At 44.7% G+C, this 21,777-nt stretch overlaps 1 protein-coding gene across 1 annotated transcript in view; it reads left to right on the plus strand.

The window, feature by feature from the left end:
• Positions 1 to 21,777, plus strand: part of HCN4 (hyperpolarization activated cyclic nucleotide gated potassium channel 4) — a 674,065-nt gene that overhangs the window by 641,363 nt on the left and 10,925 nt on the right. Inside the window, exons 4-6 of the mRNA XM_069222233.1 lie at positions 1,067 to 1,285; positions 11,328 to 11,474; positions 15,709 to 15,949. Of these exons, the coding sequence (XP_069078334.1) occupies positions 1,067 to 1,285; positions 11,328 to 11,474; positions 15,709 to 15,949 (607 nt within the window). The remainder of the gene's footprint in view (positions 1 to 1,066; positions 1,286 to 11,327; positions 11,475 to 15,708; positions 15,950 to 21,777) is intronic.

Consider the following 21,777-nt stretch of genomic DNA (forward strand, 5'->3'; position numbering starts at 1 on the left):
GCTACACGCTGATTCACATTTAACACCCACTGCATATTGTCAGTACTGTCACACTGTCACTTTCCACCATGCAACCAACCCCAGGCCCCTTCCCTCACATTCAGGAGAAAGCCTTGCCACCTCCTAGCACTGTAAGTGAACGGAACACCGTGGTTCCTCCAGCTCATATGTTAAAATTGGCTCATTAAAACTTGTTCAGTCATCAAACCTGCATTAGACACCCTTGGGCCCATATTTATACTTTTTCAGCGCCGCATTTGCGTCATCTTCTGACGCAAAAGTGGCGCAAACTTACAAAATGCAATTGTATTTTGTAAGTTTGCACCACTTATGCGTCAGAAAATGACGCAAATGCGGCGCTAAAAAAGTATAAAATACAGTATTAAGTACAATTGTATTTTGTACGTTTGCACCACTTTTGCGTCAGAAAATGACGCAAATGCGGCGCTAAAAAGTATAAATATGGGCCTCGGTCTCTTATCTGACTGCATTGGACAGCCTCATAGTTGGCCTCCCCAATACATAATTTGGAGAAAACTCCACTGTCTCTCTGATGACTTACTTCCTGGCCAATAAGGGCCTAATTTAGATTTTGGCGGAAGGGTTACTCCATCCAACAGTGACGGACGGTGGACAGAATATCCATCACCATTGTGACAGAGCAACCCTCCTCCAATATCTAAATCAGGCCCTAAGTCTCACAAAAGAACGTTGAAAGAAAATTAGGGGAGGTTAGCTTCAGCCCATGCCCCAGATCTGGCCTGCGCTGTCATCCGTGAGAATTTCTTTCCTTGTTAATCAGCCATCTTAATCACTACTGCTCTCTGATTACTGCCTAATCTGCCGCCCCTTGTCCCTGGCCACAAAACTAATATCATGGAATTGAGCTGACACTCCACCTCCAGTGGACAAGCGGTGAACTGTAGGGAAATCATGCCACTTTCAGTGCCCTTTGTTATCCTAATGGATTGGTCTTCATGCATCCTTCGAGCTTCATGCAAACGACTCTTCCTGTGGGTGAGAAAAGCGATGGGAAGGTAATGCAGCTTTTGTCTGTCTCTTGCAGAACGACTCCTGGGGCAAGCAGTACTCGTACGCCCTCTTCAAGGCCATGAGCCACATGCTGTGCATCGGCTACGGGCAGCAGGCTCCAGTCGGCATGTCCGACGTCTGGCTCACCATGCTAAGCATGATCGTCGGCGCCACGTGCTATGCCATGTTCATCGGCCACGCCACCGCCCTCATCCAGTCACTGGACTCCTCCCGGCGGCAGTACCAAGAGAAGGTGAGGATCTGTCGTGTGCACCTTGGCCGTGCTGAGTGCTGATTCTGCAGACAGTGCTGTCAGTCTCAGATGGGCGGGGCTTATGTGGAAGTTAAATGTCTGTGTGCCTGTTTACGTGGTTCTTTTCAAGCTGAGCTGATCGTAAGTAGTAAAAGTGGGAAAATCTGTTTTGCCGAGGACTAGAATAAAAGGTATATGCCTCACCCAAAAACTGGAATAAGGTTTATGGTTTCTTAGACCACAAAATGTTTTGGCAAGACATTGCTGCCCATAGCAGTCTTCAAGTCAAGTCAAATAATACTTTATTCAGCCTTTTGGCCACAAAAGTCATAAACTATACATACATAACATTTCCTTCATTATTAAATACATAAAACATTCAGGAGTTGCTAAACATCAGATTACATTTCATAAGAAGAAAAGTGTTTTTCAAAAAAGAAAAAAAAAAAAAAAAAAAAAAAAAATATGACCTCGAAAAAGATGACATTGTCAACACTACACCAGGCTATGGGAAAATACTGTATAATCAAAAGGCCAACATTTCATATCTTTCCCTTAATTCAATAGCCTTCCTAGTACAGTTTAATACCGCATGACATATTTCTGGTGTAGAGAGTTTCTGTAAAAAATTCAAGCCTTCTTTATATGTTCTCAAATTGGATTTCTTTAAAACAGGGAATACATAGTCTTGCCTAAAAACTCTATATAAGGACAGAAGAGTATAAAGTGCTTGCACTTTGGATAGAGACTTGGTCACAATTACATGGAGGTAGATCATGTTTATAGATATTATACTGAGGAAAAGCTACCATGTAATGAATCATGCATGGCAAGAAAAGAGTTAGATAACTTTGATGTGTGGGATTCACTAGGAGTAACAGTTCCACACAATCTGTGGTTGCAATCTTGACATATCTTTTCAGTGAAACCATGGTCTGGGCCCTCCTAAGTCTTGTGTTTGTGCGGTACATTAAAAAACATCTTTAACCTCCTCCTTTCTCGAGCTAGTCATTTTGATAAGGGTTGTCAAACAATTCTTTCAGACCTATGGCCACGAAAGTTTGTCTCAGATAAGTAATCCAAGGAATATGAGGCACACCATCTAATGTGAGACAATCCAGAATACAAGACCTGACTAGGTGGGCCTCCAGATTAGACCAAGATTTAATCCATAAGAAGAGCGGAGTAAGAGCCAACTTGATCTTCTAAGTACCCCAATCCTAATTCTTCATGGCAGACAAGAGCAGCAGTTCCTGGTGGAATCGTCAATAGTCTACGAATAAAACTGTTCTCTGCCTTTGAAAAGAAGACAGATTTGAGTATCCCTATAGACCTGCCCCATAGGACCCAGCAGAAATGCATTTAGTTTTGTAGAGAATCAGCATTTCTTTAGTGGGCTCCCTATTGAACCAATGCGAAAATCTAAAAATAACCTCCATGTTTTCTTTCTTAAATGTTGTACCCTGTTGTTCAAAAGTGAATCCCCTTTAAAGCAGGAACTAAAAATGATCCCCAAATAGTTAAAATCTTTCAATTCCCCCAATATGGCATGCCCCATTACAAACGTTTTTGATTTTGTCCACAGGTCATAATGAAGGATTTTGTGTGATTGACTTTTAAATCCAAATCACCCATGTAGGAATCCAGTAATATTTGGAGACCATTTGCTGTTCGGACTATTAGGACGGGGTTGTCTGCATAAAGAAGGATGGGAATTGGTTGGGAGCCTATATGGGGAGTATCCTTCAAAGCTTCCGCCAAATGATTAGCGATTTTTTTTGTATATATATTTATATGTATATATATATATATATATATATATATATATATATATATATATATATATATATATATATATGATAGAAATAGGAATGTGGCAAGGATGCAACACTTTTGAACCCCTTGATAAGAGCTAATATGGGAAGTTGTTTAAACCGACCTGCCTGTGGCCTTGTAGACGTTTAATTAAATTAAGCAATTCAGCCTCAACCCCCATCTTCTCCATCAATGACCAGAGCTTTAATGGAATCACCATATCAAAAGCGCAGGAAAAATCGATAAACTACCTGTGCAGGGACCCTTCCTTTACCATTATAAATGTTCCTGCCAGAATATAGAAGTTTAAGCAGAGGTCAATGGTACCCAAGCCTGGTCTGAAGCCATATTGTACGTTGGATAAGATATTATTCTCTGTAGCCCATATTAGTATTAGTGGGTTCCCAGCAGCCAATCAAAAGATTCTAGCCAAAGAGATGCATTCTGATTGATTGAAATTTGTTAACTATAGTTACGGGATCAGCAGGCTGTTCAACAAATCCGATTGGCTGCCCTCAATAAATAAGAGTGTCGATTGGCTTCTTGGGAACTATTCGGAAAAGCCCCGTCCCTGCCCCACCATTTGTCCCTGCCCACCTGCCCTGTCCATAGTTATTGGACTGCATGTGATTGGATTGGCATGTCGGGAATTCTGCAGGAAATTGTCATGAATTGCATCGTGATACTGCTGGCTGCTGGTGTTTTTTTTCAGTGCTTAGTAAATCGAAACAGAGCACCGAGAAGGCGGATTTAACATAGAAATCGCTTTCAGTTACCGCAACTAAAAAAGATATTTGCCCTGCCATGGTGATAATGTTGAGGAAACACTGTGGGTGTCTGCCCTCATGATGATGCTGAAATCTGAAGGAACCAGACAGATAAGCTATTTGTGAAGAATGAGTGAATTTTCACACAAACACCATACATTTGCTTTTATGCTGACTCAAATAATCCTTCCTAACAATAGTGTGTATGTGTGTCTGGTTAACCGCGCGTGAAAATACATTTCAAATCACAAGTGTCTGAGAATGATGTGCGTGTGTGCGAAGCTTGTTGATATGTGCATGTCTGTGATGTGAACTCCATGCACGAGTTTCAGGTTTCAGTTTTATTGGTAATACATGATTACTTAAAACCATTGCAAAAAATGAAAATGATACGAGAGATTAATATCATAACAAAGTGCAACTGGTGCCAATATACTCGAAATCGTAAAAGCTTTTTTTTTTTTTTTTTTTTTAAATAATAATAATAAAGTGCAATTGTGATCTGTTAGATGTTATTGCTTTTTAGGTAAAAACTTTCACATGATGTTGAATAAGTGAATGCAGATTGACTTCAAGGGCGTATGTTGCCCGCTTAGCTCACTGAAAGTTTAAACAGTAATGCTGTTAGCCAAGTTAGACGCTGACAAGGCATTACTCGTTGCCTGAAAGTTGCCACGTGGCTAAGTAAGAAGAATAGTCTGTAATGAGTATTTGGGTAAAATTCAGTGGCGTGGTTGCTGTAGATTGTGGGCAGAGTAGGGCTCTGAGTTAACTGACGTAGTTGGTGCATCTCGCCAGAGTTCTTACATCTGTTTGGGAAAAACATATCGCTGAACCCTCCTTGCAGGTGCGGCCACTTTTGAATAAAAACAGCGTGTAGGAAGCTGGCCTGGTGTGTGGTGGGTACATAAGGTACTTACACCTTACACCAGGTCCAGGTATTACCTACCAGTGAAGTTTAAACAGTGTCTAGAAGCCAGACTCCTAGAGGTAGCTGTGGATGGGCAGCCAAGGCTTATCTAGGAGACATGCAAAGCTCATGCAATACCACTGTAGTCACACAGCACTTACACACATGAAAGAAAACACCCAGTTGTACAAAAATAAAGGTACTTTATTCTTGGTTACACAATACTGCAAAATACTAGAAGGGCACCCCTCCAATAGGAGGTAGGTAATACATCAATTGTATACACTAGTAAACAGTAATAGGCATAGAAGATTAGAAAACAGGGCAAATGTAGATAACCAATAGTGACCCTAGGGGGAGTCCAAACCATATACTAAAAAAATTGAATTTGAACACAGGACCCCCACCTAGGTAAGTGGAATGTGTAGAGGGAAGCTGGGAATACTAGAAAACCACAGAGGTAAGTAACACAGTAGACCCCCAGCGACCAGGAAAGCAGGAGTAAATCACTGGATTTTCCCCAAGCCCCCCAAAAGTAAGAAAAAGAAGAAAAGAAGACACCCAGACAAGACTGTAAGAACCCAGTGGTGGATTCCTGGAGAAGAAGACCTGTGGAGAGAGGGGATTAAGTCCAAAAGTCACAGTGGAATCCAGGAGGAGTAGGAGCTACTACCCACCCAGTTGTACATGAAGGAGTTGGTCAACGGTGAGGGAGAACAGGTCAGCACTGCAGCCCTGGAGCCGAAGAAGGGGTACTGATGGATGCAGAAGAGGTCCCACGCTAGAGTGAAGATTCAGACTGCGTCGGTGCAGGAATCCCACCAGCAATCCTTGGCACAGGCAAATTTGCGGTTAGTGGAAAAGTGGTGCTGCTGGGGACCAGCAAGGCCCAGGAGGGGGAGTCACAGGGGACCCTCAGGGACACAGAGGACCCACATAAGCGGAGGCAGCATCCACAGGAGTCCCACAGGACTGGGACATATAAGTTGCAGAAGGAGCCCATGCAGCACTACAGAAAGGGTTCCCATGCCGCAGGAGAACCACGCAAAGGGCTGTGCCTCGCAGGAAGGAGTGCTGGGGACTGGAGCTACTCGTCACCTGAATATCCCTTGGAGGAGATGCAAACAAGCATTGGCAGCTGCAAGAGACACTGTGCATGGGGGTACTTTCCTGCGTGGGAAGGAAAGGGCTTACCTCCACCAAAATTGGGCATCTGGCAGAGAGGACCAAGAGGATTACTCCAGACCACCACCCGTGATGCAGGATCCACACAGCTCAGGATGAGAGGAGATCCACGCAGCCGGTTATCGTTGCAGAAGGTGCCTGCGGATGCAGGAGAGTGACTCCTTCACTCCAAGGGAGATTCCTTCTTCTTCTTAAGCAGGCTGAAGAGTTGCTGTCTTCTGGGGATGCACAGCCGGGGAAACGTTGCAAAGCTGGCAGGAGCCGTGGAAACAAAGTTGCAGAAAAGTCTTCTTCATGGATTAAAGCGTTGATGATTCTTGGAGGGTCCATCCACGGTTCCAGTGGCCAGAAGTTGAAGTGGAGGTTGCAGAGGAATCCTGCTGGAGTCTAACAAGCCGAATCTGAGGACCCACCCAAGAGAGAGACCCTACATAGCCCCAAAAAGGGGATTGGTCAACTAGCCAGCTAAGCGCCTCTCAGGAGGGGGCTCTGACATCACCTGCCTGGCCTGGCCACTCAGATGCTCCCAGAGTTCCCTGACAACCTTGGAAACAAGAGGGCAGAACCCACGGACCCTCTGGAGGAGCTCTGAGCACCACCTCTCGGGTGGTGATGGACAGGGAGTGGTCACTCCTCTTTCAATTGTCAAGTTTCACGCCAGAGCGCGTCTGGGGGTCCCTGAACCGGTGTGGACTAGTTTATGCATGGAGGGCACCAACTGTGCCGTTCAAAGCATACCAGTGGCTTGGGGAGGCTACTCCTTTCAAGCCAGTCACACCTATTTCCAAAAAATGAGAGAGTTACCCCCCTCTCCCAAAGGAAATACTTTGTTCTGCCTTCTTGGGCTTGATCAGATCAAGCAGCAGGAGGGCAGAAACCTGTCTGAGGGGTGGCAGCAGCTTGGGCTGCCCATAAAACCCTGTAAGACTGGTGGTAGCAATGCTGAGAGCCCCCAGAGTGCATGGAATCATACTTCCAATGCTTGCAACAGTATCAGGGTATGATTCTGACATGTTTGATACCAAACATGCCCAGGTTTGGAGTTACCATTATGTAGCTGGTCATAGGTAGTGACCTATATCTAGTATACGCATAAAATGGCACCCCGCACTCACAAAGTCCAGGAAAATGGACCTGGAGTTTGTGGGGGCACCTCTGCTAATGCCGGGGTGCCCTCACACACAGGTACCTGCACCCTGCCCTCTGGGCTGAGAGGGCCTACCGCAGGGGTGACTTACAGTGACCTGGTGCAGTGACCTGTAGTGAAAACGGGTGCATGAACCCGTTTCACGCAGACTGCAATGGCAGGTCTGCAGAACCCTTTGCATGGGCTACCTATGGGTGGCAGAATAACTGCTGCAGCACATAGGGATCCACTGGTACCCCAATGCCCTGGGTACCTAGGTACCATACCCTGGGGACTTACATGGGGGGACCAGTATGCCAATTGTGAAAAGAAAAAGGTACAGTTACTAAGTTAGAAGGGAGAGAGCATATTCGCTGGGTCCTGGTTAGCAGGATCCCAGTGAACACAGTCAAACACACTGACAACAGGCAGAAAATGGGGGTAACCATGTCAAGAAAGAGGGCACTTTCCTACACACTGGCTTCAGTAATGACCTCCTAGTGCCCCTCTAGAGCAGGACAGCAACATAATAGTTGAAGGGTTGTATGATGGAACTACGCATGCTGGGACCAAGCATGCTGGAACCATGCATGCCTTAACAACGTAGTCGGAACAACGACCACGTTGTTTCCACCCATGCCTTTACCACACATGCCTTTGCAACAGATTTTCATTGTAAAAGCATGCAAAGCAAAGGCATGTGTGGAAACGGCATGCAAAACACTCGCCCTGAGGCACAAAACTACCCCCAAAAAACCCACCCACTGTAAAAAAACAAACACCTCCACTCTCACTCCTATAAAATAAAGTACCCCAACCCCTCCACCCGCCCTAAACATAAAAAAAACTATCCTGATGAGCCCTAAAAAAAACTATCCCAACTCCCCCACTCCTAAAAATAAACTACCCCGACCACCCACCCACCCTGAGCCCTAAAAAAAACCTACCCCACCCCTAAAACAAAACTACCACGACATCCCTCACCCGCCCTGAGCCCTAAAACCTTGCCCCTAATAAGTAAACTACCTCGAGCCCCTCGCCCACCCTAAATCCTAAAAAAAAAACTAATAAACTATACCAACCCTCCCACCCCAGCCCCTAAGAACTTAATTACCCTGAATCCCTCCACACACACTGAGCCATGAAAAAATTACCCTACCCCTAAAAACTAAAGCTAAAGTACGCCGACTCCCCCCACCAACCCTAAGCCCTAAATCCGTCCCACTGCAAAAACCTTCCCACCAACCTTGCTCCAACCCCACTTACCTCATCATATCCTCTCGAAATCCTTCCTCCTCTTCTCTCCTCCCTCCTCCCTTCTTAAACCGTCCCTCATCCCTTTAAAAATAAACTACCCTGCCCCAACCTAAATAAAAAAAATACCCAAACCCCCACCCCGCCTCTTAAAAAAAAGCCCGTCCCCAGCCCCTCACCCACCGCAATCCCTTAGTCCACTCCCATCCCTGCCCCATCCCCACTCACCTCACTGCGTCACTCCCGCCCCTAGCCCAGCCCCCACCCTAATTCCTTAAAAAAAGCCCCAAAACCCCCAACCCCCCAAAAAATAGCCTGCCCCAGCCCCCCACCCACCCCAATCCCTTAATCCACTTCCCATCCCTGCCCCAGCCCCACTCAACTCACCGCGTCACTCCCACCCCTACCCCAACCCTAATTCCTTAAAAAAATGCCCAAACCCCCACACCTTAAAAATAAATAGACCGAACTCCACCAACCCCAATCCCTTAATCCACCCCCCACCCATGCCCCAGCCCCACTTACCTCACCGTGCCCTCTCCCCAACAAAGCATGGCTATTTCGTGCTTAACTACGCATATGCGTAGTTCAGCACATGCATGGGTAAGGCACAGAAAGGGCCATGCGTTGTTTAGGCAAGCGTGGTTATGCTTGCGTGGGAAACGTCCAGGTTGTTTACAACGCATGGTTGTGGACGTTTCCCTAGGAGAAGCCAAGATTCTTTGCATGCACTATTGTTTGGTTTAAGAGTCTGTATTTTGTATAGCAGTTGTGTTAGTTCATTTTGACCTTCGTATAGCCTGTGTTTTTTGCAGGTCTTGCAAAGCAGCTCGTTGTCTGCTACTGCTTATTTGTGGAGGGAGGGGGTTTTGTGTACATTCAACTTGTGCGTGTTTGTTTTTATCTGCATGGTGTGTGTGGCGTCAATATATTTGACCATGTTCAGTGTGTGTGCCCTATTTATTTGTTTCTGTGTGTTTTGTGTATGAAATATCTTCCTGTTAGTGTAAAATGGATGCTGTACGCAAATATGCCTGTGTACTCTGTGTGCACGTTTTAGCCTGGGTTTGTGTAGCCGCACTCTAGTGTGTGTCATATCTGTGCAGAATATTTCTGTTCCTGTGTGTGTATGTGTGTGTGTCTGTGTGTGTCTGTCTGCTTCTCTCTGGCTTGGAATTAGCTTCTCCCCTTCTCATCCAGAGCAGGAAGATTCCCTTGTCATTAGCAATTCATTAGAGCTCAGCAGGGGATTTCGAACTTCATTATCATTTCTCGAATTCATATTTGCACTTGAGTGGTAAGAAATGTTAACAAAGATCCTCCCTGCTGAGCCTCCAGAGGCAGAAGGCAGGCTAGGATGGGGGTGCGGACCTAACTAGACGCTCCCCGTTGCGCCCTCCTCTTCAGGCTCTGCTCAGACTGTACGGCTAGGTCCGCCTGCTGCAATGTACGGTACTGGAGCACTTCTGTGGTGCCTTTATGCCCTCTGGTGGCTCCATAGTGCATACTGCAGTTGGGTCAGTAAGTCGCGGCTGCATTTGTCGTATAAGCTTGAAAGGAGGGGCTGTTTGAGGTTTCGGCTATGAGTGGAAAGTTTTGATCTTGCATTTGAGGCCCAGAGATGTTCCCCAGACAAGATGCAGTGGCACGTGGCAGTGCCTTATGCATGGAGCAGTGTACACGACAAGTGCAAGGGATAGTTTACGTGCTACACATACAATCCGGCTGACTTGTAGTCCACGAGGTTGCTGAATATTGGTTTTGGGAAGAACTTTATTGTCTACCTCAATTCCAGATGGCTGATGTTGATCCTTATTCTCTACGGCGGCTTCTTCCAGAGGTTGAATACGTGAACAGAGAAAGAGCTTCCTCCCGATGCATCTTTTTTTGTAACAGGGCAGTGATCAGGAGCAGCGGTACTTGGGATCTGAGGTTTCTGTTTTCAATCAATAGAAGACGGGAACTGATCCATGGACCACCCGGTGCCCAGTGCATAGTACAGTGTTGGTGATTCACCGTGCTCTTGGTAACCAGGGCACGGCTTTAAAGGAGAGTTATTGTGGTCTCGTATCTAGGTGCCTGAGTGAGCTTTGATTGTTCATGACAGGGCACGACTGTGAGCTACAGTGCTGATGCTGGAGCAGTGTGAGTTTCTCACAGTGCCTGTCTGTGGGTCGTAAAAGTGTTCCGCCTACATGCTAATCCAGCCCTTGACGTCGCCGCATAGTGAACAGAGTGATGGACACTTATGCACCAATTCCAAATGGTGCACAAAATAACGGTGTGTGTGTATGTGTGTGGAGAGAGAGAGTTAAAGGGGACGCAATGCAAACAAATACATGCACAAGGTCAGAGTGAAAAGACAGTGATGAAGAGGAAGGAGATGACGTGATATATATAGATGGGGACTTCATGGAGATGTGGAGAGGTAAAGGGCATAATTGGCGGAAGAAACCGATATGAAGAGAAAAATAGGAATGATTGACAAACTCCAGAGACGGCTAACCTTCTGAAGACCTTAGCAAGGTTTCATTCTTAGTCATAGTTTCAGAATCAAAACGTTTTTTATTTCTAATTATTCATAATAAAAATATTGTTGTTACTCACTTATGTGACATTGCTAACACGCCTTGAGAAAGTCTGACTCGATCGTTTTTGACACAGTTTTGTTTCTGTGCGATATCTTTGGATGCAGTAACAAAAAACACACAGACAAACCCAAATACTGGTCAAATAGCAGCGTATGTGAAGCTCATGATGTCAGTTCATATGTTTTAAGCCATGCCCTTAATGCTTCATGGAAACGATTCCTAGTTATGTTTCTTTGGCCACGTCACTTCATAGACCCCCACCTTTATCATCACACTTAAAACTGGCACAGTTACACCATGCTCAGCGAATAGGCTTGTCACTTTAATCAGTCTTCTGTTAGGAGTGGCCACTCTAACCATCAGTAAATATCTCTGTCTCCCTTCTTTCAAACAGTACAAACAAGTGGAGCAATATATGTCATTCCACAAGCTCCCTGCGGACATGCGCCAGCGGATCCATGACTATTATGAGCACCGATACCAGGGCAAAATGTTTGATGAAGAGAGCATTCTGGGGGAGCTAAGCGAGCCACTTCGAGAGGTAAGGAATCCATGCACACCTGTCCTTACACCAGTGCGGTGAGGATGAGTGAGCTACTCGGAGAGGTAAGGAATCCATGCACACTTTTCCTTCCACTAGTGCAGCGAGGATGTGCAAGCTACTCAGAGAGGTAAGGAACCCATGCACATCTGTCCTTACACCCGCTCAGTGAGGTTAAGAGAGCTACTCAGAGAGGTAAGGAATCCATGCACACCTGTCCTTACACCAGTGGAGTGAGGATGAGTGAGCTACTCAGAGAGGTAAGGAATCCATGCACACCTGTCCTTACACCAGTGCAGTGAGAATGAGTGAGCTACTCAGAGAGGTCAAGAATCCATGCACACCTTTCCTTCCACTAGTGCAGTGAGGATGAGCAAGCTACTCAGAGAGTTAAGGAATCCATGCACACCTTTCCTTACACTGGTGCAGTGAGGATGAGCACGCTACTCAGAGAGTTAAGGAATCCACGCACACCTGTCCCAACACCAGCTCAGTGATGTTAAGAGAGCTACTCAGTGAGGTAATGATCCATGCACACCTGTCCTTCCACCAGTGAAGTGAGGATGAGAGAGCTACTCAGAGAGGTAAGGAATCCATGCACACCTGTCCTTCCACCAGCTCAGTGAGGTTAAGAGAGCTACTCAGAGAGGTAATGAATCCATGCACACTTGTCCTTTCACCAGTGAAGTGAGGATGAGCGAGCTACTCTGAGAGGTAAGGAATCCATGCACACCTGTCCTTACACCAGTGCAGTGAGGAGGAGCGAGCTACTCAGAGAGGTAATGAATCCATGCACACCTGTCCTTACACCAGTGCAGTGAGGATGAGTGAGCTACTCAGAGAGGTAAGGAATCCATGCATACCTTTCCTTCCACTAGTGCAGTGAGGATGAGAAGCTACTCAGAGAGGTTAAGGAATCCATGCACACCTTTCCTTACACCAGTGCAGTGAGGATGAGCAAGCTACTCAGAGAGGTAAGGAATCCATGCACACCTGTCCTTCCACCAGCTCAGTGAGGTTAAGAGAGCTACTCAGAGAGGTAATGAATCCATGCACACTTGTCCTTTCACCAGTACTCGCTTCATGGCGTTCTTCAGCAGCAGAACGCCGGGTTGTTTCTGGCTCGGTTTTCGCGCATGAATGGAAGCGGCTTCTCCCTTCTCTCCTCGTACACACAGCGAGTGAGGTTTCTAAGACAGGTGTGGAATCTGTGCACTAAACAGACATAGGGGGAACAGTAGCTAGAATTGGAAAGTATTCAATTTTGGATTTGATTTGAAATCATATGAGGTACGACTTAAAGAGCCCTGAAGAAGTCGGTTGGGAGTTAAATATTTCCCAGGACGAAACACGTGTTGGCTCGAAGGCTTGAAGTGTATCTTTATGGACGATTGCTGTACATTGTGAAGACGTGATTCAATAAAACTTGGAATTAGATTGGACATTTTATACAATTGATGTCAATTCATATGATTTGTTTCCTTGAAGATTACTCACTAGAGTGATAATATATCTCAACTTGTAAAGTGGACGGGGGGGCCTCACACTGTCCATACCAGTGAGGATGAGCAAGCTACTCAGAGAGGTAAGGAATCCATGCACACCTGTCCTTACACCAGCTCAGTGAGGTTTAGAGAGCTACTCAGAGAGGTAATGAATCAATGCACACCTGTCCTTCCACCAGTGAAATGAGGATGAGAGAGCTACTCAGAGAGGTAAGGAATCCATGCACACCTGTCCTTACACCAGCACAGCGAAGTTTAGAAAGCTACTCAGAGAGGTAAGGAATCCATGCACACCTGTCCTTACACCAGTGCAGTGAGGATGAGTGAGCTATTCGGAGAGGTAAGGAACCCATGCACACCTGACTTTCATCATATAGAAAAACTGACAAAGGTTTACGTTCTAGCAGAGAAGTACTCTTGCCTCGTATTCGGAACATCATCTTAGCCCGTGCAGGCACAGTCCAACATTAAACGCTCAAACAGCATGGTGAATCAGCAGTGTGTGCCGGTGCAGTCAGTGACTTCGCAACCTCAGGCTTCCCGTTCAGTGATGTGAGACCACGAACAGTGGTCCACTGGACCACTAGGGGTGAACTGAGCATTTGGCTGGCTCGTGGACAGTCTGTCTCCAAGCCAATGACTGCTCTTATTCAGTAAATGCAGACTCGGGCCGACGCAGATGGGCACTCATTTTTGGCAGTTGTAGCCTCCAGGCTGATGTAGGATGGCACTCGTTTTAGACAGCTGGAGTCTCCAGGCAGGTGCAGCTGCCTTTGGGGTCAGCAGCATCTTTTCTTGGCAGAACAGAGATGGTTTGGTGCACACCATGTTTTGCAGCTCAGAGCAGAAACTGCACTGGGAGACTAGGGGAGTCCTTACACTTCAGGTGAATTTCTACCTGGGCTTCTGAAGACATCCTAGATTAGCATGGCACTAGGGCACTAGTCAGGATATCAGTTTCACACGCAGTAGGGCACTCAGGGAAGAGGTACATGCCTGTTTACCATGCATGGACATTACTGTCACAACATCATGTATGCAAATGCACGAAATTTGAAAACACTAGCCCCAAGAGAAGCAGTAAAGCATGACACAAAACACTGAGGATGGACAACCATGGATAAGGACGAGAGAGTTCTCGCAGAACCTAAGAGAGAATAGTTGTGCAGAGCCACTGCAGCAATATTAAATGAGACGATATAAATCAGGATAGCTGAAAGTATATACAAAAAATAGAAACACTGTAAAACAACCCCACAAGGAGGCAGGTGCACTAACACAAGATTCTAGTTCATGTGTACCAGGCTTTGAGTTATGATAAATGGATTTAGATGATCAAACCTCTGGGCTAACTCAGAGTTGAAAACAAGAAAGCAAAAAAAGATATCTCAATTTAAAACCATGATTCATTGTCAAACGGTAACAATATCAGTACTGCAAATATAAGGCAACATGAGGTGAAAGGTCATGAATACTAATTCAAGAGGAAAGGAGTGCTGAAATAAAGCAAAAAAAAAACTTTAACTAGACTGGATGAAAAAGTTAGATATCTGCTAAAATCCAGTCATCAGGTTATCTACATATACCTGTGTAGAACTTCCTTTTGTCATAAGAAAACTTTAGAGAGGCAGCATCTTTACTCAGTTACTTATGAGCAGACACCTGAAGAAGGCTTAAGTTGTGCTGTGTCTACTAAAGTGAGCTTTAAAATATCAGCAGACAACCCAGAAGAGCTCTCACTTGACCATAGACACATTCCCCTAGAAAATGAGGAACTCTTTCACATTTTATCAGGTTCCAGTGCTTCACCTCATTTGTCATCAGGAACATTTCAGAGAGAACACATTTTTCCTCAGACACTTAAGAAGTCTCAACCATCTTTATACAGAAGATATTACAATCCATTAGAGTTCTCTCACAAGGTCTCACAAAGGTCTCCATTTCCTCAGACTTCCAAGAAGAAACAACTAACTTTTTCTTAGCTATCCAAGAGGGAGGCCTCACTTGCCTTCAGGTGCCCAAGGAATGATGTATCCAATGTCCTAATACACAGATGGGATCCCTCCCATCGCACATCTGAGAAGAATCCTTACATGTCTATTAGGAGCCAGTGAGAAGTCACCCTTGTCCATGTACACAACATAGATGATCCCCCAAGTTTGTTCTCTGACAGAGAGTGTCCCTATGTGTCATGAGAGCCAGAGATTCTCTGACTTATTCTCCTATATCGTTGGAGCGCCCTGACTTATCCTCAGACATCCAAGAGTTCTTACATCTTTATAGACACCTGATGAGATCAGTTGACATACAAAGAACACCTTACCTCACTGCCTTGCGTTCTGTCATTACATGCAGTATTTGTGTTACCCGCTCCAAATCTTTAACAATTGGAAATTGACATTTTGTGTAAGAAAGAGGGAAAGACTCTAACAACCTGGAAAGCACAGAGCAGAATGGTGTTGCAGGACAAAAACGTACGTTGAGTAAAATGTTTATTTTGGTATTGTGTTGTCACTACATAATCCTTTTTCCAATTATAACATTGTTCATATTTTATTACTTCTCAAGTTGTTTTCCTCTCTGTAAAACCGCTTCACAGCTCTTTCCTTTTGTTATAATTAGCTCCTCTCTCTAATCCTTTTTTTCTTCAACTACATTATCCCAAAAACCCTTTCCAACCTGTCTTTTTCTTCTGTTAACTCTTATGCATTCCTTTCTTTTCACCACAGGAAATAGTCAACTTTAACTGCAGGAAGCTGGTGGCATCCATGCCTCTTTTCGCTAATGCAGACCCCAACTTCGTTACCTCCATGCTGACTAAGCTGAGGTTCGAAGTCTTCCAGCCAGGGGATTACATCATCCGTGAAGGGACAATAGGACGCAAGATGTACTTCATCCAGCACGGGGTCGTCAGCGTCCTCACCAAAGGCAACAAGGAGACCAAATTGGCCGATGGCTCTTACTTTGGAGGTGAGTCAACTTTAGGAGTTTCTTTGCTGTAGGCAATATAATCAAACATTAACATACATAAAACAAATCCTACGTGATTACTGCACTTTCAAACCTGACGTCGTTGTCATAGTAAGTGAATCATTCACTATGCACCCAGGTCCTGATGTAGCACTGTAATCCCTACACTTTGGTAAATGGACTAGGCCAAATTATTAGACCAATACTTGTGACTTACCTTTGGCCTTGGAAATCCACTATAACGCCCCTCATATGGGTTGGGCGCAGGTGTGAGGCCCTTACCTATGACTTCCTGTAGACCATGCACGTCCACACTGACTCTGATACCCATATACTTGCTGTGGTCAGATGTGGTATAATAGAAAGCGCTTAGTGGGTACCATGCATTGTTGTCCTCTAATGACAGCTAAGTGTTATGACATTTACGAACTACTGTGCCTTTGGCCTCTAGTGGTCTGAGCTATAGTTTGGGGGATGGGATATTCCATCCAGACCATGACAGAAAAACCCATCCACCGTTTTACAAGTGCATTATATCCTCTGTTCATATTTACAATGGATTATCCAATCCAGCAAATATAAGGCTCTTGGGGCCTTATTTACACTTTATACAGCGCTGGCACTGGTTTGCGTAAAAAATGTTACCGCCGGCTAACGCCATTCCTACGCACCATGCGGGCACCTTATTTAAGGAATTATGTTAGCCAGCGCTGCTGACTGGTCAGAGTAAAAAAAAAAATGACTCAAACCAGGCAGCGCCGGCATAAGGGAAAATGGAGGTTGTGCGTCAAAAAATGGTGCAAGTCAGGTTTGAGGCAAAAATCGTGCCTCAAACCGGACTTGTGCCTTTTTTTGACGCACAATCCCCATTGAAATGACTCCTGCCTTAGCAAAGACAGAAGTCATGCCCAATGGCCATGCCCAGGGGACTTCTGTCCCCTGGGCATGGTCATTGGGCACAGTGGCATGTAGGGGGGCCCAAAATAGGCCCCCCTATGCCACTTTAAAAAAATAAAAAAGATATACTTACCTCAACTTACCTGTACTTACCTGGGATTGGTCCCCCCATCCATGGGTGTCCTCCAGGGGTGGGCGAGGGTGGCAGGGGCTGTCCCTGGGGGCAGGGAAGGGCACCTCTGGACTCCTTCCATGGTCAGAGACCATGGAAGTGAGCCCACAGATCCCTTAACGCCTGCCCTGACCCAGGCGTTAAAAAACGGCGCACATCAGGCTGTGTGCTGTTTTTTAAGGCCCGCCCTCTCCTGTGCGTCAAAATGATGCAGGAGTATAAATAAGGCGCACAGGCCTTAAAGTAATTTTTTGGTCGGGAACGCCTACCTTGCATGTCATTAACGCAAGGCAGTTTCCCGCATCCAAAAAATGACTCACACGGAGGAATTTTGACGTCCGCGGGCTTGGGCATCAAAGTTTAAATATGGGGCAAGGTTTGCGCCGAATGTGCGTCAAAGAGTTTGACGCACATTCGGCGCAAACAGAGTATAAATATGACCCATGGTCTATAATCAGCTCACCAGGATTATTCAATCATACCATTACTCTGCCTGCCATCACGTCTGACATCATTACCTCAAAACATTTACTTTGTCAGCCTATTTTTAACATTAACATTAAAATGATCATCACCTTGACACTTGTGCTCCTTTTCACCTTTACCACATCATTAATGCTGAACCTTACCCTTAACTCCACCCCTTACCAATAACAATAAATAATTTTAATTTAAGTTAGATAAATCTACACTCTGTCATAAACATCTAATTATTTGTATTTCATTATATTTATTTTTATTTTTTTATTAATTTTAGTCCAATTTACTTCAACTTAATTTTCTTGCCACTGACCTTTACCCTAATGCTATTATTCATCATTATTTGTGAGTTAAATTGCAAAGAATTAAAGAATCCTTACATTAACCCTAATTCTAACCTTAGCCTTAACCTTGGCCAACCATAAATAAATACTAAATCGCAATAGATGACATTAAGTTTAAATTATTTTCATTTTAAAATGACCCCATTTTCCTTACTTAACATTAAGTAGTGCTTAGTATTTTATTATATTAATCAATCAATCAAACGTATATAGAGCGCAGCAAATCACCCGTGAGGGTCTCTAGGCACAGGAGCTGTATGCTACTGTGCGGAGCTATGATCATTTGAATTTCCAGGTCTTTAGTTCTGTTTTGAATCAGTGGAGTGATGGTGCGGTCCTGAGGTGCCGGGGGAGGTATTTCCAAGCCTTGGATGCCTGGTGTGAGAAGGAGTGTCCTCCACTGTTGGCTGGATGGATCCATGGGGTGTCTGCAAGGGAGAGGGAAGCTGATCGGAGGTGTCTGGTTGGTTGGTGGAAGGTCAGGCATTTGTTGATGTATGTTGGTCCTTTGTTGTGCAGGGCCTTGTAGGCGTGGGTCAGCATTTTGAACTGGCATCTCTTCTGAATCAAGAGTTAGTGTCATTTCCTGAGATGGGGTGTGATGTGGATCCTTCTGGGGAGGTTGTGTATAAGTCTTGCCACTGAGTTCTATATTGCCTGGACTCTCTTCACGAGGCATGCTGTGACTCCTATGTAGAACATGTTTCCATAGTCCAGTCTGCTGGTGATGAGGGCTAGTATTGGCTGAGAGCCACCTGAAGATCTTGTGGACCATGCGAAGAGTGTGGAAGCAAGCAGATGAGACTGTATTGACTTCTTTCTTCATGGATAGCTTGCAATCCAGGATGATGCTGAGGTTGCATGACTGGTCTTTTAGGGCAGGGGGTGGGGAGTGCCGAGCTCTGCGGGCTACCATGTATTAATTCAAATGAATGAAAAATCAACAATTTTACCCTTTGACAAGAAACTAGTGCACAGTATAAATATGTTGTAGATGTAATTATGTTGAGGTAATGGTAAAGGTAATTTTGGAAAGGTAATGGAATATCCTTATCCATGCAAGTAACAATAAAAAAGGTCAGAAAACATCTAGCCACAATCAAAAGAGCTTCAGTCTCAAAGACTGAAAATAATTTATGGATAGAATGTCTTTCCAGTGAATTATTGATATCAATCAATAGCAAGTTCTCGGAAAACAAATTGTTTACATGGTATATAAAGTATATCTATTAGGTGACATGTATTGTTATCATAGACTACTATGTAAGTGTTAAGAGTGTTATTTACAAATTGCTTTACACTCAGCCTTGCCATTTGTCATAATGTCACCAGACCATGCAATGACATTGTAAGACATTTGGTTAAGATTTATGATGTATAATTGGCTAGGTTCCTTCACATCACTGTGTTGGCACAGCATCTGCAATGTGACAGTTCAATTTATTAGCATTTTGTACTCACAAGGAAACTGCTTGCAAACTGTTCTTAATGCAAAAATGGAGACTTGAAAAAAACAGCAGTTATCCAGCTCCTCATTTACTTTTATAGTGTGCTGGCAGAGGGACGCATGTCCCTCAAAGGGCTAGGCTCTATAATATCAAAGAAGGTATAGCACATTGCTAAAGGAAGATCAAGACCCTGCCCCCTCCCAACCCGTGGCAATATGCCCACAACTTCCTCTTGTACACTTTGAAAATCTTACAAACTGGCAAGGGAAATCAGAAAAACATTCAGGGCCTCACTTACAAGAAACTGACACATCAGTATCCATGCGTCATATTTATTGCACCTGCCGCACATCCCCTAACAACGCCATGGGTGTGCTGTATTTACAATACAGAGCTCCATGCCACACGTTTTCACATCTGCGTCAGAATTCTGACGCATCTGTTGCCACTAAAGTGACATATTGCTGGAGTTGCGTTGTTAAAGTGACGTAACTCCTGCAAGGCGAGGAGAGTCTCATTTGGAAAAGCCCTGCGTCAATTTTATGCCTAGTCTGAGCAGGCAGAAAAATTATAATGCAGTGAAGCCGTAGAGTGACACAGTGAAAAGCTGTAAATTTCACTGTGTCAGTGTTTTTTTCCATGGGAACACCTACCCTGCATACATTATACCTGGCACAGGTATAATTTGACACAGGTCTTTACAAACTGATGCATTGGGACCAATGCATCAGTTTCTAAATATGGAGCAGTGTAGAGCACTGCTAGCACCGCCACAGGATAAAAAAAATAGACGCAGCGGCGTGGCAAAACGCTTGTAAATGAGGCCCTCAATATTTTTCCATTGCAGAAGTAGTTTCAAACCACTTAAAAGGTTCCTTGTGAATCGCTAGGAAGTGGTGGTAGAAAGGTTTTTAAGCAGTCATACTTTTGATTTTGTGGGGGACATATATTATAAGTGTTTCACTCTCTCACAGTCTGCACTGTGTAAAATGACCGCCTTTGCGACCTACCGAACCAAATCCAATGGGTCTTAGTAATCTTTTGTCTAATAATCTTATAGTTCTGGTTCACAAAGGTTGCATACTCTCAACATTTAGACAGCTTTGGATTCATTAAATGTGCACCTATGTGGAATGCAAAGATAATTGGAATTAATAAGGGCTTCCTTAATAAATAATGTAGACTGTTCCACTTTCAGATGTGGTCACATCTGCATTTTATGTCACCTACAGTTTTTAGTGAAGAACAGGTGGAATGAGCTGGCATAACCTAATTTTGTACTGAACAAATGGTGGAATAAAGCAGATCAGCTTTCTGATTATAGCTAGATAGTAGAAGCTATTTTTAGGTTGAGCGTAAGTCTACAGCCTCTTATATACTTTTAAGTATACTTCTCAGTGGGCTTAAAGCCATTTCATTAGCTCGTTTCAGTGTCATTTGAAAATCCTTCCTTGCTAGTGGTCAGTCATGCCTGTTTGTTCCTCCTTTTTACTCTTTGGGAGCAGGGACCAACTACTGCATAATTATGCTTTGTTCTGTTTATCTGTTCTTTAGGGGACTTTTTTTCTTTGTTTCCTGCTTGTGTTCAGGGAAGCTTCCCTTTTCATTTGCAGAGTATTCTTGCTCTCAGCGAGAGTGGAGGCCTGCTTGTTTATTTGTTTACTTGTTTGCTAAGTAGCCCAAACTCAACCCAAAGGTATTGGAGGTTTTACATAAGTACCTACTACATTACACAAGGACATATTCATTTCTTTGTAGGCACTTTGAGATTAAGTGATGTTGGGCCGATGCTGTGAGTCAAACCTGGGTCATCCATTCCAAAGTTGGCAGCACTAGTTGTTGTGACACACCTTCTCCCTGTTCTACCAGGTTTCTGTGGAGTGCATGAGGCATTCCAGTTCCTTTCATTGTTACAGCGTGGCATACCACACATTATGTTTACATATGATGGCTGCGCCTTTCATTCGTTCTACATGGCTCGCCCACCTCCATTTTAATTACTTGTTCTTTTTCTTATGTCTGAGTCGTTTCTCATGAAATTTCACTCTTGTGAATGTTCTGTTTTACGCATGTGACATATGAAAAGTGTCTCTATTGAGCACACGCTCATTTTCTTCCGACCTTCAGAGCCTGCTTCAAGCGATTTTGTGTCCTGTGCGAATGTTTGTGTGGGATAATGGCAGGGAGCCCAGTTGCTTCATTTACCCAGTGTTAGTGATAGGACAGATCCAGGTTTAATATGGCGCAACCGCATTACGGAGAGTTTCAAGGCTCCCGGAGATCAGCCCTTAGCTTCTGCCTAATTCAGAGAGGTCTCCACAGGTGAGCGAGGTGCTGTAAAATAAACATATAGGGCCTCATTCTGACCCTGGCGGTCTGTGACCGCCAGGGTGGAGGCCGGCTGAAGCACCGCCAACAGGCTGGCGGTGCTTCATTTTGTATTCCGATCGCGGCTGTGAAGCCGCGGTCGCCCAGCCGGGTCCGGCT

Source organism: Pleurodeles waltl, chromosome 3_1 (assembly GCF_031143425.1).
Source record: "Pleurodeles waltl isolate 20211129_DDA chromosome 3_1, aPleWal1.hap1.20221129, whole genome shotgun sequence".
NCBI lineage: Eukaryota > Metazoa > Chordata > Amphibia > Caudata > Salamandridae > Pleurodeles > Pleurodeles waltl.